This window comes from Arthroderma uncinatum, assembly GCF_011692745.1.
Source record: "Arthroderma uncinatum strain CBS 119779 chromosome Unknown scaffold1, whole genome shotgun sequence".
NCBI lineage: Eukaryota > Fungi > Ascomycota > Eurotiomycetes > Onygenales > Arthrodermataceae > Arthroderma > Arthroderma uncinatum.
Genome location: NW_022983863.1, coordinates 4,016,927 through 4,033,750, shown reverse-complemented (window position 1 = coordinate 4,033,750; position 16,824 = coordinate 4,016,927). Strand labels below are relative to the sequence as shown.

The following is a 16,824-nucleotide window of genomic DNA, read 5'->3' as shown; positions in this document are numbered from 1 at the left end:
CTTCTTCCCGTCCTGCCGGCTACCAACAACCAACAATTAGGTACATGGAACCAACAACAAACAAACAAAAGTCTCGCCCTCCACGCTTTGTTACGGACGATGTGACGAGATCCCTCCGGTCGACATCGAAACGACAGAACCATCGACCTGTCTTGGGTTCCCTTGCTTAGCTGCTTCCTACCGATTCGCCCGGGTTCTTTGTCCCGACGCCCTGTCTGCGCCTTTCCCTGGCGCCACGCATGCTTCCATTGGTTCTTTCAACGCCTCAAAACCACAGGACCGGAGAATTTCCCTGGCGTGTCTAGCTGGACTGCTCATCGCTTCGATCTGATTTCTCCTGGCCCCCACAAACAGCTGTTTCCCCTACCCCCAAATCACTCCTCCATCATCTGCCGTCTCTCCTTTGTCTTGCTAAAAATGGCTTTCTTTCCTCTCCTGGGTGTCTTCGGTACGGCGTTATCATATAGACGGATCGGATAGAATTGGCGACAACTGCTTTTTCCTCGTTTTTCTCTTGTTTCCTGTTTTTGTTTTCTGGGGGGTTATACCACTGAGATCTAGACTCAACCGACTTCGCAGTCACTTCCTACACTGTTCCCTTCCATCACTTTGTTTCGCTGGCTTTTTGCTGTTTTGGCACATCCCGCTCAAATCCCCCAGCAGGCGCCTTTCCGCACAGATCGGGAGCTAGCGGATAGCAAGAAGATTCACATCAAAGGACGGCCGCTTGTTTGCCGGTCTAGACCTTCTTTGCTTTCTGTACGCTTCGGATGCGCGAGGGTTGCTCTACAGGATGTTGCATTCTAACTTCACGAATTCTGCGCCGCCTTGACATTGCTTTGTTTTGCTGAAGAAATGCCTTTACGACCAGTGCACTATTTTTTTTACTGACTCCTACCACCATTTAATAACCCTTTCCCTTCTCACGATGTACTTTTATTTTTTTTCCCCCTCGGGCTGGACTTCCCCCTAATATCTTTTTAGTGATCTCTTTCTATGTCCATTCTCACTCATAGCCTGCCTGTTATGCCTCTTTCCGTCCAACGTTTCCTTGAGATATTCCCCCTCTTGCGACTGCTTTGTGTGCTTTTTAGCTCTCTGCGTTTCCCCCCTGATGCTCTCTTTTTGATGTTTTCCTCTTGTTTCTTGGGATAGATGGACCGGATAGACCGTTGTATTTCTTTTATTTCTTTGGCCTCTGGCCGACAGATAGCATAGCATAGGTAGACAGAACTACATGTATCGATTATCACTTATCTCTATCTCTACTTCTCTATCTCTATTACATCTATCACATCTTACGTCTCCTGTCAAACGTATGTTTTGTCCGATGTGCCAAGACAAGTCACTTTGACGTGGCGCTAAACCCGATCGGGCCGCCTTAGCATCGTCATCTTTTGGACTTGGAACTTCGGCCTCAAAAAGATGCAGTTCTTCCTCTACGCTCTTGATCTCGACTTCACCCGCGCGATACTCACACGAACCGCCATCTAGAGTCATCCTGTCCCGGCTACAGATATATATACCGATCTGTTATACCGCCGCCGACCAGAGACCATCACAGAGCACCTTCCGTCTCTCCGCATCTTTACTCCCAACTGCTTTCTCCGGCTCATTGTTGGGATCTAGCTCTTGACCGAGCTGACGTCAAGACCGAAACCGGCCTCTATCTCAGTACATAAAGCGATGGCAGATCCAAGCTCGACACCCGGCCCAAAGCCGAGTAGCAGCGTTAAGCTGGTTCTGCTCGGTGAAGCCGCCGTTGGAAAGGTACGTTTTCCGTCTACTGGCTGGCTCCTTTTTTTTTTGTTAACGCTATTTACGCTCATTACATTGGCTAACATAATTCCTTCAAACTAGTCGTCTCTCGTTCTGCGATTCGTGAACAATGATTTTCAAGAGAATAAAGAGCCTACCATCGGAGGTAAGCAAATCAGCACTCCAGCAGACCTGCAGATCTTACGCTGTTGCCTATCAAACGTCTAACTCCCGCTTATAACAGCTGCCTTCTTAACCCAAAAATGCTCTCTGCCTACCCGCACAATCAAATTCGAGATATGGGATACCGCAGGCCAAGAACGTTTCGCATCCCTCGCTCCCATGTACTACCGAAACGCCCAGGCCGCACTCGTCGTATATGACCTGACCAAACCATCCTCTCTGATCAAGGCCAAGCACTGGGTTGCTGAGCTTCAGCGACAAGCAAGCCCTGGAATAGTCATCGCCTTAGTGGGAAACAAGCTTGACTTGACGAGCAGTGACGGCGCATCGGGACCTACTGGAGACTCCCCCGCAGGCCCAGATGGCACCAACGAAGAAGGCGATGGAGAAGGGGAGACATCCGGAAACAGCAACGAAACCGACGAGCAGGATGAGCAAGACAGAAGCCCTAGTGGAGATGCGAGAAAAGTATCTGTGCAAGAGGCGAGTGCGTACTCTGAAGCTGAGGGTCTACTATTCTTCGAAACCAGTGCCAAGACCGGTTTCAATGTTGCGGAGGTGTTCACTGCCATTGCAAATGCCATCCCCGAGGCAAGCCTGAAGAGCTCTAGGGGTGGTGCTGGAACTAGTGGAGCCGCTGGAAGTACCGGTCTTGGTGCTGGAACACGGTCAGGAGATGATTCTAGGATCAACCTTCGAGATAGAGGGCAAGCCGGCGCAAAGGAAGGGTGCGCTTGCTAGCCACCGCGCCACAATGTCAACGAGTGTGCTGTGTTTTATGTTTTAGCCACCTTCCGTGCTGTTTTAATCTTTAATATGTATTCTGGGCCCCTCAATATGCTTTTACTCACACATCACCAGTTCGTTTGTCCAGTTTCTTACTTTTTTTTTTGGCGAGATGGTTGATTCTGTTTCCATATGATGTTCCAGTCGATGTTTTATTCTTCCACGATGTACTTCTTTTTTCCCCTGTACCCCTTGGTATCATATTTTTGAAATGGAAAAAATAGAGAAACATTCGGATAAGGCCACGACTCACGAATGTCAGATTAGAGCTTGACACCATTGATTTTGTTGAGCTTCGAGCCTTCTAAGGCAGCTAACACTTATTTCTATATCACCTATCTCTGTATATAATAAGTATATATACCTCTAACCACACAGCTTGAATATTATGGGGTAATGTTAGAAGCCTGCGCCAAAAAGTAAAGGAATCATAAAAAGAAATACTAGGATGCTGTTCATCCTTTCCTATACCAATCAATCACTGTTAATGTTGCTATAACTTGAACACCGAGGCCACGTCATATCATTCATCATCTGTGCGTCACAACCAAAAGAAAAGACGATAAGACAAAGGAAAAAAAAGAAGCAACGCCCATTCCCCAGTATATAGACAGCAGAGTTGACATAGGGAATAAACCGGTCAAAAGCACAGAAATGCGATATAATGGGCTGGCGCTTCTATATGCGAGGGGGGTATAACGGATACTTGTTGCATGATATTATTTATTCATTCATTCAAAAACAGGGACAGCTCATACCTTGGGCGACGACAGCTGTCTAATTAAAGTCCCTTGCCCGTTGTAGTTGTTGCTGTGGTACGGCCTAACGGAGCTTTCGGGATGTCTATCTCCGTCTCTACCAGTTCAAGTCCAGACAGGCTTGGGTATCGTCGACTGAAGTTGGCTTCCCAGTCTTCTGTGGAGTGGCCTTGGACAGTATTTGCGTGTCTGGTAGAACGTGGAGGTTGAGATGGACTGTAGTCGCTGTTACCTGTTTGGTTAGCGGACTGGACTCCGGTTCGTAAGCTCTTTGGCTTTGGTGGTGCTACTGGGCGTTGAGATGGGCGAGAATTAGTCGATGAAGCTTGCTGCTGGCTCGTATTATGTTGGAGACCGGTGGATGGGGTGTGGGTATCCTTTGGAAGTGGCCGAGAACGGAAGTCAGCTGTACTCTGGGGTCCAGTGGATACCGGGTACCTCTGGACGGATGACGATGAAGGTCTCTCAGGTAGTGGAGTCTCAAATCTTTTTGTTTGCGGTAGTGGCACCGTGTCGGTATATCGCCCATATCCAGATGCCGTTTTGGATGGCGGCGCCTTTTCCGTTTCCTTGAGCAATGACTGGACCTTGTTTTCAATGGCTGTTGCGCGAACACCGCCTCCTATCCCCAATCCAGCCGGCCTTGACGGGCCTCCTTCTTCCCGCTCATTCAGCTGTGATCGATATTGAGCAGCGGCCTCTGCAACCCTTCTCTCCTCCATGGATAGGCGGCGCCGTTCTAGCTCCCGGCGCATTTCAGGCGATATATCGTCCATATCGGCACCATCATACCCACGGCCATCATCGCTCATTTCTGTTACTTCAGAGCCAGTAATGGGAGTAAGATGTTGGGTATCGTTTTCTGGAGATGGGGATTGGTTACGGTCTTGGGGAGCGTTATTCTCGAACCTGCGGAAAGCTTCGCCAAAGCGGCCGGCAAGAAGCGTTTTCGTTCCTGATAGTGATAGTGATGACAAGCTTCCACGTTTAACATGTTTGGATCCGCCGCTTAACCGCTTTTCACGCTTCCGATTCATCTCTTCTTCCTCCTTGGCTCGTAAGAAATCTACATCAGAGGATATATTGGATTGGCTGTATTCGCGATCTTGCTCTGATAACGATGGATGTAACAGCGTTTCGTCTTCTTCGGACGAGCGGTCTCGTCCTCTATCTCTAAGATAGTCCAGTCTTGACCCTACATATGCAGGAGTAGGTCGAGATTTTGCGTTGGCAGACTTCGAACGAGTTAGCGGATCAGTGAGATCGGTGGCTGCTGGCCGGGACCCTTCCAAAGATGGGCGTGAAGACGCAGGCGACCTAGGAAGCTCTTCAGGTTGGACTGGTTTGGCTTCAAATCTGGTAAAGCTAGGTCGCGTTGATAAGCTACCGCTATGTGAACGAGGCTGTTCCAAACCATTCTCTCGAGAGCTGCCTGACGGCTGCCTCTGATGCCCCTGGCTCGGGAACCTGTGGACTGGCCGTTGAGAAAACGAAGGGCTTTCTGAGCGCTGATTAACAGGAGACGGAGAGGTCATTGTACCAGTTGATACCATGGCTGGCTTTTGTGGTATTGGCTGCTGTATAGGGGCTTGCTGCCGAGCTGGTTCTGCTCTCAAGTATGGTGACGGTATTAGCTTCTTCTCTGGCATTGGATCTACTCGGGCTGTAGCGTGAAGCCCTCCAGGCGTAGGACTCGGCTGAGGAGACGGCGCAAGTTTCGAAAAGGCCTCGTCGGCAAGAGCATTGGTGACTCTCTTAGACAAATCGTCTGGCGCAGGATTTGCTTCCGCTGCCGTTGGCTCGAAGTTAAATGTTCCACCCTTCTCATGAAGGAGAGAGAATTGGTCTAGTGTAGGGAATCGTGAAGAGAGTTCGTCCGCATTCGCATTCCGTTTAGTTCCATCAAGTGCAGCAAATGGATCACCGGTAGTCCGGAGCGGGGACGGGCTCGGTTTAGGTGTAACTTTTTGATCGTTGGGTTTTGTCGGCCTGCCTCTCCGCATAGGAGCAATATCTGGGATGATCTTGGTTTCTTGGATGGGTGGTGAGAATGTAGCTCCGACTTTTGGAGTTTCGATTGACGGAGGACTGGGTAGTTGCTCGTTTCGTCTTGATTCGGATCGCGAACGGCCGGCGTAAATCTAAGTAGAGCAGATTAGTCGAGAGTAGATGTTCCAGCGGAGTTGTTGAAATGCATACATCTCGAATAGGGACTTCTTTCCCTCGCATGCGACAGGTTTGATGCAGGACCTGATAAATATTGGGCCGTTCTTGAGGGTGTTCTTTGAGCATGGATGCTAATCATGGCCGATAAGTCAAGTGTCAATTGAATGATTTAAGCAGGACAGGAACACCATACCTATCAGCAGTTTCAGCCTGTCAGAGAAAGGAGGGTATGCGGGATATTTAAATCTTGCGTTCAATATCGCCATCTGGCCGGCCTCGTCGAAGGGGGTGGTATAGTAGCACAGTTTGTACAACAAGACTCCCAAGGCCCAGATGTCACTTTTCTCGTCGATGGGTTGTTTTCGATAAACGTCTATCATCTCGGGACTCCGATACTGCAGCGTGGTGTGTCGTTGTACGTCATCCTCGATCAATCTACCCTCCGCAGCAGAGGTGGCTGCCGGCCGCGGGGGGGCCGCGGAGCCGAAATCACAGAGCTTGTAGCAGCGGGACGGACCGTTGCCGGAAATGAGGATGTTCTCTACCTTGAGGTCTCTGTGCAGGAGTGGAGGTTTCAGGTAGTGCATACAAGCAACGCCCTCGGTGACATCACCGAATATATTTAAAATCTCCGGCTCGGTCAACCGGTTCTGCAGCCTGTTATTCATAAAATCAATCAGCCCGCCACCAGCGCAATGCTCCATGAGCAAGAAGACCTCATATCCGCCGCCCTTGAGCTGTGACGCATGTGAGTCGATGTATGTGACGATATGTTTGTGACCCTTCAGCCGCTTCATGGTTTCCACCTCGGTCCTCATGTTGGCCAGCGAGGCCTTGTCAGGGACAGCCACCCGTTTCAAGACGGCGGTCTCGACGCCGTCGACTGGCTTCGAGAGGCGGACGACGTAGACATGGGCGAATCCGCCTTCGGACAGATATTTCTCTATCACGACTCGGTGGCTTCCGACCTGCACCTTGGTGCCGGACACAAAGGTGCCTGCAGGCACGGCGGAGGCAACAGCAGCCATCGGATTGGCATTCATGTAGAGGTTCCCTGCAATGCGGCGGGAAGAGGGTGAGGTGCGAGGGTGTGCGAGTCGCGGCGGTTTATAGGGGGTGCTCCTGTCGGGTTTTTTGTTAGACTGCTGTCTTTCTCGCAGGGGATCGACGTCGTGCCTAAGCGTTGAGCGAAGGAGGAGCTCGGGCGGGAGGGAGATCGATGCTAGCAGCGCCGCAACATTTGACGATGGGAAATATCAAGCAGGCAGAAGAGAATGCGAGATATAAGAGGGAACCAACAGCCAGCAGACCCGGTGGTTTACAGCCTCATCATGCCTGCAGCCAGCAAGACTCGAGTTCGCAGCGTCCAGCGTGTATATATCATGCAGGCGAGCCTCAGGTACAAAAACGGACAAGATGACCTCGCGAGCTCAGATGGTCGAAGTTATGGACCAATCAGAGGGCGTTTCGGTATTGGATCAATGTTGTTCCGGGATATTCTGCTTAGGTAATGCATCCTTTTCGCTGTAGAAAGTTCGCTGGCCATGTGTTTCTTCAGGGAGGGCATCACGGTGTGTCCCTGCATGACCTGGCCCTGTCTCTGCCTTATCCGTCACCTATCAAGCAGTCTAAAGCAGTCTAAAGTAGACTATACTCCGTGGTTTATGGTGTTTTCTCTTGCACGTCGGGCTTATCTAATCAAAGGTCACGGGGTCATCGGAGTATTATTAATCCGTGCCACCCTGACTAAGCAGTCTAAAAAAGAGACTGACCAATGAGAAGAGACCATATCCGCAGCCTAGCCTGAATAGGAAAAATGTAAACAAACAGAACCAGGGGAAAGAAACATCCACTTTTATGCGCATTTTCATCACATTTTTCACACTTTCAACATCGACAAATCGACAAATCAACTGCATCAACATAGCAAACAGCAAACAACAAACACAAGATTAAGCAACAGACAGAATAGCAGTAACAGATTGAATGCCTTTTTCCAGTCAGTTGACAGGATTGCGGTCAAGGTCTCAAGGTTCTCAACCGGATCTATATAGTTCGCACTATTAGTCTACCACTGCATCTTCACACCCCAAGGGCCTCCAGTAATTCGCTACAACGTGTCCCCTCGCCCTCCACCCGAAGCCAAGTCGTCGCGGGCCGGCGGTTTGGTCTCCTTCTATAGGTCACGACGCACCGCAAAGGATGGAGACAAGGGCGATTTGCAGGGATAATTCGTGCCATCCGATTGGATTGCGGTCAGTGTTTGGATGAAGGGGGGAAACAAAACAACAGGCAGAGAGCGAGGGAGAAGGAGAGAAAAAAAAAAAGAAAAGAAAAAGAAAAACAGATTGATTTTAACGGCTTTTTCCCCCGTGGACATAGCCTTTTAAAGAATATTTATCTCTTCCATAGCACAAGACCGCGGATCTTGGTCGGTCAATCTCAGTTTCAGCGCCAGGACTCGAGCTTTTTCTCTCCTTTTTTTCCTCCCACAGACCTATCTATCCCACCATCTGTGCACCGAAGGGCTCAGCCTATCAAGATAGCTGTATACGCTGACGTTGACTCGACAACGCAACTCCTCCAACACACCGGTATGTTCAAAACCGCATTCAAAGGGACCTGTTGCCCACAATATCGCAATTTGCTATCCGTGGCCTCTTTTTCTCCTTTGTTTGTTTACTCCGTACTTACATCTGTTGCTAGACACTAGACAAATTTTCTACGTCGAAATACAGCTTTAACACACAACGCACCTCACATTTCGAACATCTACCCTGACACTCTTTGTGAGAATCACGATCTAGACTGGCCTCGCACGTCGTATACCGCATTGTGAGATGGTACTAGGACCATGATGCATGAGTGTTCTATTTATATGAGCAGAGACATACACCATATCTTGCTTTAAAAAAAAAAAAACAGGGAGAAAGAATAGGCCTGGTGCAGGGAACATACACACCGCCCGTTCCTGGCCAGGCTGTCAAGCAGAAACAGCGCCTTGAATTGTTCGCTGCTGCGTCTGCAGGTTCAGAGACCTAGTGCACAATGGACGGCCCTCCGCCACCGCCTCCTCCCCATGGAGCCAACCCGAGGAGCGATACTGGCACTGCTGGTGACGGCAGCAGGTACCGGAAGTCTACAGATTTACCCGAAGGCTCCTACGACATATTTATTATCCCACCTCATTCGGCTGGCGGTGGCTTCTTGTATCTTCCCTCGCTCCAATGCCATACGAACAGCTTTCTGGCAGGCGTCACAGTAACATTGCTCGGAGTATTCTTATATTTCAATGCCCTACCCACCTTAAAGACCTGGTGTGCAACCGTTGTGGCCCGCGGCGGGATGAGTGTCTTCCTACTTGCCTTTGGAATCGGCGTCGTCAGTTGGGCCATTGGAAAGGCACAGGCAGAGGGTGTCTTCCGTCAGAGATCTCGCGCAAAGCCTGCCCCGTCAAGTAACGGAAGCGCTCCCCATGGGCCTCCTCCCGGTCCGCCCCCAGGTGCTCCTCCTCCTGGTGCTCATGGCCCTCCTCCACCCGGTGGAGCTGGACCGGGACCAGGGGCTGGTGGTGGCTCATATCAGAGCTACGGCGGACATTATGCTGGCGCCGGATTCCCTCCTCCGCCTAATCCAGGTGCTGGGTTCCCTGGCGCAGGAGGGCCGTATCCAGGTGGTGGTCCATATCCCGGTGCCGGTCCTCAGTACCCTGGGGGTCATCAATATAACAGAAGTAGCTATTCAGGAAGCCGCCAAAGCTATGGTACCTATGACTCTCCTCCATCTCCAGAGCCACATAGACATGAACCTCCAAGACCCGAATCCCCCAGACCTCCACCACCAAGACACGAGCCACCCAGACCCGAGTCTCCAAAACCCCAGCCGCCAAAACATGAACCACCCAGGCCAGAGACGCCGAAGCCTGAGCCTGAGCCAAAACAGCCCGAGCCAAAGCCAGAACCTCCAAAGCCTGAGGAACCAAAGCCAGAGCCTCCGAAACCGAAGCCACCACAGCCCGAGGAACCAAAACCAGAGCCTCCAAAGCCTGAACCTCCGAAGCCTGAACCCCCAAAGAAAGAAGAACCCAAGCCCGAAGAGCCAAAGCCGGAGGAACCAAGACCAGAGCCTCCAAAACCTGAACCTCCAAAGAAAGAAGAACCCAAACCCGAAGAACCCAAACCAGAACCTCCAAAGCCTGCGCCACCTAAACCAGAACCTCCGAAACCCGCAGAGCCCATTCCTCAGCCTGAACCGCCAAAGCCAGAACCCCCCAAGCCGGAGCCTCCCAAGGAGGAGCCAAAGCCAGATGACTGGGAGAAAGCCCGGGAAGAAACAAGGCGGCGAGAGGAACTCAAGAGGAAGATGGAAGAGATAAAACGGAAGAGGGCAGAAATAGAGCGGAAGAAAAAGGAAGAGGAGGAGGAGAAGGCCCGTGAAGAGCAAGAAAAGCGAGATAAAGAGAACCGAGAACGAGAATATCGCTTATGGAAAGAGAAGAGAGCCAAAGAAAAGGCTGCCAAAGAAGCTGCTGAGCGAGAGGCAAAAGCAGCCAAGGAGGCAGCTGAGAAGGAGGCTGCAGAAAAGGCTGCAAAGGAGAAGGCCAGACAAGAGGCTGCAGCAAGATATGCAGCAGCAAAAGAAGCGGCGGCTGCCAAACGAGCGGCGGCTGCTTCTACCGTTGCCCCTTCGGTTTCTCCATCGATTGTATCAGGTTCAAAAGTGTCATCTACAGCGAAAACTTCACCTGTTAAACCAAAACCTCAACCGCCATCGCCAGAGAAGAAAGCGCCATTGCCAGAGAAGAAACTACCAGCCCTGAAACCGGCACGAGAAAGGCCTCCCTTCCCGTCCGTCAAGACGGCAACAGAAACAGAAGACGATGCCTACTCATTTCGTCCCTATGACCGACCGAGATCGAGTGTCAACAGACCCGGCCATGCGCCATCCGTCCTATCGGAGTCAACTTATGCTCCTTCTCAATCAACTGCAAACACCACACCTCCTCCATCTCAACGAGGGCCATATATGACCAAAAACCCAGACAAGATTATCATTCACGGCGTATATACCTTTAACAACGCGTTCATGAGGACTCCCATCGCTCAACTGGTATCCGGAGTAGGCTCAGTTACAGATGGCCTCATTCTCCGAATGACGACCGAAGGTATGTTTGTCGACGATGACGTCAGAGGGGTAGCACAGAGAGAATGGGATATCAAGGCATGGACTATGAAACTAGTAGAGGTATGGTGCCCTTTGCATTCTGCGAATAGCAATCCTCCGGCTCGCTCAGGCCATGGAAAGCTCAACCCATTTCGATTTGGCAATTCGCACTCGTCGTCCAAGCCGCCTAGCAGCGAGGAGTCGGACGGGTTTGTTACAGGGATGCTCAAGACCTGTAAAGACAAATGCCGTTTCGGGGCGAGTACTGCCAGCGATACGAGTAGTTCTGTTTATCATAGTGCTGGTAGTGGTATTAACCAAGACATCCTACAGACAGCAGAATCACGCGGCCTGCATGTTATCAGAACCAGTCTCAGAGATCAAGAGGGCAAGCGGTTTATCTTCGTCCTCGATGAGAGTGAAGCTTGGAAGGTTGCCCTTGGCCTTCAGCGTCTGAGAAAGGGTAGCCAGGTTCGTGCCTTGGGAGTATGTGGACTACCAGCAAACGAGACCACTGCCATTCTTGGAAACCTAGGTTACTAAACCAGTGGGTTGATCAATGACCCCCTGGAATGAATCCTCACCTAACCCTCATAACCTCCCTCACTGCTACATTTATACCCCATATTCAAGAACTTCCCGCCCTTCGAATACTCCTCCACCCTCCTCATCTACCATAATTGCCTAAGTTCTCTAATCCTGGATGTTCCATGAAGGCTATGATTTGAGCATGTCGAATTTCATTTTTCTTCACTTTAGCGATGGCGTTCCGAGTTTTATTGTTGTTATTTCTCCTATGTCTGACTTGTCTTCTTGTTATTCTTTTTTTAATTTTTACATAAACCGCTTGATCCCCCATCTTGGAAATTTTGAGTGTATCTGGAACCTGGTTTCACTTGACTTGGATGAACAAACTTGAACTGCATTATTTATCATTACTTTCCTCGCTTCATGACTTCCATATACTCCCACATAACGACAGAAAGCAGATGCCTGTTTATAGAGCAGATGGATAAGGCTACCTCAATTATAATCCTAAATATTCTGTCCTCTTTTTAGATGTAATAGTGATGTCTGTGTTATCCTTTCTCATAGCTTGCTCCTACTGCTAGGAGAGAATAAGTTGAACACCCGTCGGAATTTAATAAAGGAGAGGAGAGGACCCTAGTTTGATATTGGGAAGGCTTGATAGTGAATAGACAAAGGATTAATGAGTTCCAAAGGAGAGACTACCAGTTTGTAGGACCAGAAGGAGCAAGCTACTAACACAAAAAGAAGATAATTGATAGAATGAGAAAATCAATGAGCAGGTATGACGATTGCCAGCGTGTACTTCCAACTTCCAACTAGGCCCTTAATTTCTTACATTAAACTCCACAGGTGCCCTGCGTGCATCCAGGAATACACCCATATTCCCTTCGCTTCCCCACCAGCTCAGCTTATCATCACGCCCGACTGTAGGCTTCTTGATAGCTACTAGCTGCCTGCCGTTCTTTGATCTATCAGTGACCTGCAGCCCATCGCCCCGGAGAATTACGTTTCCAGGCTGGCGGGTTTTCGCTGAAACCTGGCCTGCCCATGAGTGAGGGTAAGAGATGGCCATATTCCCCGAGCAACGGCTGCTGTGGTAGGCATTCACCTTTGGTCCTGACTGAGAACAAGTTTTGAATCCAGTGTGACCGGGCTTCCTGTTGAGCAAATCTAGAATGCGGTCCCATTTGGTTGGCCTGTTATGGTGGTCACGACGAGTTTCTAGACGCTTGCTGTCATCACTAACGATAGCGGTTTTCGACTCATGTTTAGGTTCGTCGGAAGAGATGAACGTTGGTTCAGAGACCGAAACCCACACGTTTCCTGAACGGGTGTGAGTCTGAATAGAGATATCATCGCAGCCTTTGCACTGAGGGTACAGCGGGAGGTTAGTATTGTTAAAGATGAGCGGAGTTAGATGAGCGTTGATGTTGCCAGTGCGAGTTGAGATCGAGGCGTGGGTGGAAAACCCTACGATAGCAAACACATTACCGCTCCTAGTTTGTATATCGATTTCATACGGGCGAGGTGGTAGCGAAGGTGTGGTTTCTGATGAGGCATGGCTGTAAAGATAGGATTCCTCCATCTGGTCAAACTGCGCTTTACCATTGAGCACTTGTTTGGATGCTGAAGGACCGGTGGCGTCTACGGGTGCAGCGGACGCTGGCATCTTGAATTTGACGAAGACATTACCGGTCCTGGACCTGATGGATATCTTTGCAGGTCTCAGGGGGTCTTTTGGATCACTAGGCTGAGGTACAACGGTCACGTAAATAGACCCGGTATTCGTTCTAACATCGAGAACGTCGTAAAGGGGGTAAACGCCGTAGACAGAGCCGGTCCTTTCTCGAACCACAATTTCCCGAGAGGAGTTCGAATGACAGCCATGAGAGTTGGGCTGCTGATGGTGACGATGGTGTCTCTGGACACGATGTGTTAACAAACCATCTATGTAAATGCATAGATATCATGAATGATACTCACCCTGATGAAACCAACGGTAACCCAGCGAGCAGCCCAAAGAGTAAGCCATACAAGCAAGGCGACCTTCATAACAACCAGCATCTTCATGCAACAAGATCGTCCTCGACACTGGCCCTTTTCACGGCGACGACGCTCGCGTCTCTCCCTCCACCAGCGGCAGAGCCGACCTCTTCCACGACAGCGTCTATTGGGCTCTTCAGGCGAGCTATCGCCCTGGACGACGAAATCATCCTTGACGTCCACATTCACATCGCCCTTCTGGTATATCGGCGCAGGGAACTGGTCGCCGTAACCCGGTGGCGGAGAGCTGGAAAGAAGCTGGTCTTTCTCATGGGAGTCCTCGTCCGCCGCTACATAGAGGTCTGGCTGGGACTCGCCACTGTTCGAAGCGGTGCTTGGAGGGGTGTATATCTTCTCGTCACCCATAACGGTGTCTGAATCGTCAGAGTATCGAGGAAGCAGAGGATCTTGCTGTCCCTCGAGTTCTGCTTCTCTTGGGAAGGCTATTTTGATATGTGTAACTCTGATGTGGTTATGTATAAACACACCCCAACATCAAATAGACTGAGGTGATCAAAGATGATGACCTGTCGACTATATTCCTAGAGTATATTATACTCTGGAGGAATTTAGGTTGACAAGGGAGATTGTTAATCGATCCGATGCGGCCGCAAGGTGATGACGACGATGAACAGGCAACTGCATTTCCATCCTCAGCCCTGAGTGCACCGCCCTCGTACGGAGGGTTAAACAAGCCGTGGAATTCTTACTGGTGTAGCTAAACATGTTTCGCTTATTAACTAACTTATCATAGGCGCCGAAGACTCTCTATATTTAGTCACTAGTTGAATCTACAGACCCCTATCAGTCCTGAAGAGTTCTTCAATTTAGTTGTTTAGAGATATCGTCCTTTTCTATAAGACTAACCTTCAAAATATAAGGTCATGTACTGGCATTCTTTGCCTGGTTTCCTAATATAATATAAGACTCTTTAAGGAATTAAGTAGCTTATATGAAACCAGTCTATCGCGGATATACCGGAAGCTAGAGGTGCAAGTGTACGCAACGACTTGAAATCCTCACGCCACCTATTTTCGTAGCTCTTTATAATCGGGTTCATGGGCTTTTCGATCCTGAAGATATAATATGTCGACTGCTAGGACCTCCAAATCATGGTGTTTATTTATATAGGCTCTGGAATATCGCCTGATTTCTTAGCAGTGTTCGTCGAGGGGGGTCTAACCACGTCCTTTGCTGTTATACCTGAGAGTGTTTACAAAACTTGGTACCTTGGATCTAGCCTTAAATTTTACCCTTAACTTATCCCTAGAGTCATCCTTGTTCGTATTCCTAGATTGTCCTTAGACTTGTCCCTATGAAAACGGATGGCATATAGGGCCACTTAACGGCTTTTTGCAGGGACCTCTATACTCTTTGGAAATTTTTGCGTCATTTCAGAAGAAGAATAAACGAATAAAGTGCTGAGAAGAGTGAAAAGATACTTCTTCGTAGGACTGTATGTATAATCATACAACTTGCGCCCTATCCCCGATCAACCCGATCTGTAATTTGCTTGTTTAGCATGCTGGTAGAGACAATTGACTTTTCAGCTATACCTCGGCGTGAAATTTCCTCGTCCAAGTGGGTATATTCCTTGGGACGGTCTGGTTGGGTTGCAGCTAGAAAGTATCGTTAGAATGGAGAGTAGAGTAAAAAGGGGAAGGTTAGACTCACTTTTGTTAAACGCAACTATTATCTCTCTATTTGATTCGAAATACCGATCGATATCCTCCAAAGTCCGATTAGCAGTTTCCGGGTAGAATAGATACGTGGTTGGTATGAAGGAGAAACAGATAACTGCCCAGATAATCCAGAATCTCCAACCGAGATTTTCAATTCCAGGCAGAGTAATTTGTACAACCATATAGTTCTATCACAGGGGAGTTAGTATTAATTGAGAAGTGTTACGGAAAGGGGAGAAGAGGTTCATACCATAATCCAGTTTGTTGCCATAGCTAAAGAAGCCCCTTTAGTCCTCATTTCTAGAGCATTTATCTCTGTCGGATAAAGCCAGGGGACACCTAGCACACCCATTCCAAAACTGGCAAAGAAGGCAAAGAAAAATGAAACCGCGACAATACCAAGTTTATACTTATCGCCACGGCCGTTTTCAGAAAGGGAGAGAGATATTGTGATAGCTATGAAGCATATTGAGCAAGCCAAAGAGGAGGTCATCATAACTTTCCTACGTCCATAACGCTCGATCACGAAGTAGGCGAGACACGAGAAAATGAGGTAGTCCACACTCCCTGCTGCTGCAAGAATGCGGGAAAGGAGTGGGGAAAGGTTGAGCGCGTGTATGAAGACGTATGACATATAGTAACTTTATAAAATGTAAGTATATTATTTCATAGTAACAAGAGACTCCCATTACTTACGAAGTGACGTTGATTCCAGATATCTGGTTCATTGCTTGCATCCAAGCCCCTAGGATCATACGTCTGAGAATACCTGAGGGCCCTATAATATACGTTAGATGAATTTGCTTTAAGAAATAACGAGAAAACGAGAAACTCACCTCGTCCTCTTACCAATTGAAACCACGTGTAAGAGTTTAAATTCTCGCGATCCAATATGTCTTTGATCACATTGAATTGGGTATTGACGGAATGAGAATCTGGGGTTGCTCCATTACCCTCCAAGACAGCTAAAATTTCCCGGGCTTCGTCATATTTTCCTTTTCGGATCAGTAGACGGGGTGAATCTGGTAAAAATGGGCACATTGCGTATATGCAGAGGGTGAAGAACACCTGAAAGGCCAAGGGAAATCGCCATGCAATACTACCAGAAGCAAATGAAACCCCGAGGGTAAGCCAGTTTGAAAGCGAGAAGCCTGCGATACAGTTCGCCTAATCGTATATTAGCTCATTGAAGATATGTGGTTAAGGAAAGCCGTATGAGGAATTTGCTTGGTTCCTACCATCTGGATGATAACAAGTTTCCCCCTACTATTCATCTTGCTTGTCTCAGACTGCCATACGCCAGCTGTTGATGTGTTCATTCCTGTACCGAGGCCGGCTACCACTCTCCCAGCCATCATCTGGGGCACACCGTATGCAGAAGCCTGAAGGATACCACCCACTGCAATGATCGTGCTGCCAATCATTATCTGGCGAGGTCGGCCGAAGTAATCACCTGTCCATACGGTCAACATGGCACCAACAAAGCATCCGATGTTGTAAACTGATGTCATGGTGCCTTGCAAGTTTGTCGATGGGTTGCCCATCGTTTGCAAGAAATCTTCACCGATAAGAACATTGCCGAACACACCCTATATGCGGTTTAGAATAGGGCATTATGACTATATATACCTTGTGGCTGAATAGAATCTCAAACGGACCTGGTCGTAGCCATAAAATATAAGCACAGTTGAGGCTGCTATGGATATCCATACGGTGAGGCTATCACCAGATCCTCCTAGGTACTTTCTCGCCAT

At 49.0% G+C, this 16,824-nt stretch overlaps 4 protein-coding genes across 4 annotated transcripts; 2 read left to right on the top strand and 2 right to left on the bottom strand.

Moving 5' to 3' along the window:
• Window positions 1-1,686: 1,686 nt before the first annotated feature.
• Window positions 1,687-2,682, top strand: GIQ15_01222 (uncharacterized protein; the record flags this gene model as incomplete). Its single annotated transcript, XM_033548639.1, has 3 exons — window positions 1,687-1,770; window positions 1,861-1,924; window positions 2,003-2,682. 3 exons carry the CDS (start codon window positions 1,687-1,689, stop codon window positions 2,680-2,682), a joined length of 828 nt encoding a protein of 275 aa, XP_033409590.1.
• Window positions 2,683-3,508: 826 nt separating this feature from the next.
• On the bottom strand, window positions 3,509-6,694 carry GIQ15_01221 (uncharacterized protein; the record flags this gene model as incomplete). Its single annotated transcript, XM_033548638.1, has 3 exons — window positions 3,509-5,626; window positions 5,685-5,782; window positions 5,845-6,694. The coding sequence occupies 3 exons, from the start codon at window positions 6,692-6,694 to the stop codon at window positions 3,509-3,511; spliced, it is 3,066 nt and encodes a 1,021-aa protein (XP_033409589.1).
• A 2,005-nt stretch (window positions 6,695-8,699) lies between these two features.
• GIQ15_01220 (proline-rich protein RiP-15) lies at window positions 8,700-11,357 on the top strand (the record flags this gene model as incomplete). Its single annotated transcript, XM_033548637.1, has 1 exon — window positions 8,700-11,357. One exon carries the CDS (start codon window positions 8,700-8,702, stop codon window positions 11,355-11,357), a length of 2,658 nt encoding a protein of 885 aa, XP_033409588.1.
• Window positions 11,358-12,168: 811 nt separating this feature from the next.
• GIQ15_01219 (sugar transporter STL1) lies at window positions 12,169-16,824 on the bottom strand (the record flags this gene model as incomplete). The annotated part of the gene is made up of 10 exons (XM_033548636.1): window positions 12,169-13,266; window positions 13,329-13,831; window positions 14,945-15,007; window positions 15,063-15,258; window positions 15,321-15,526; window positions 15,578-15,711; window positions 15,767-15,848; window positions 15,907-16,237; window positions 16,309-16,659; window positions 16,729-16,824. 10 exons carry the CDS (start codon window positions 16,822-16,824, stop codon window positions 12,169-12,171), a joined length of 3,060 nt encoding a protein of 1,019 aa, XP_033409587.1.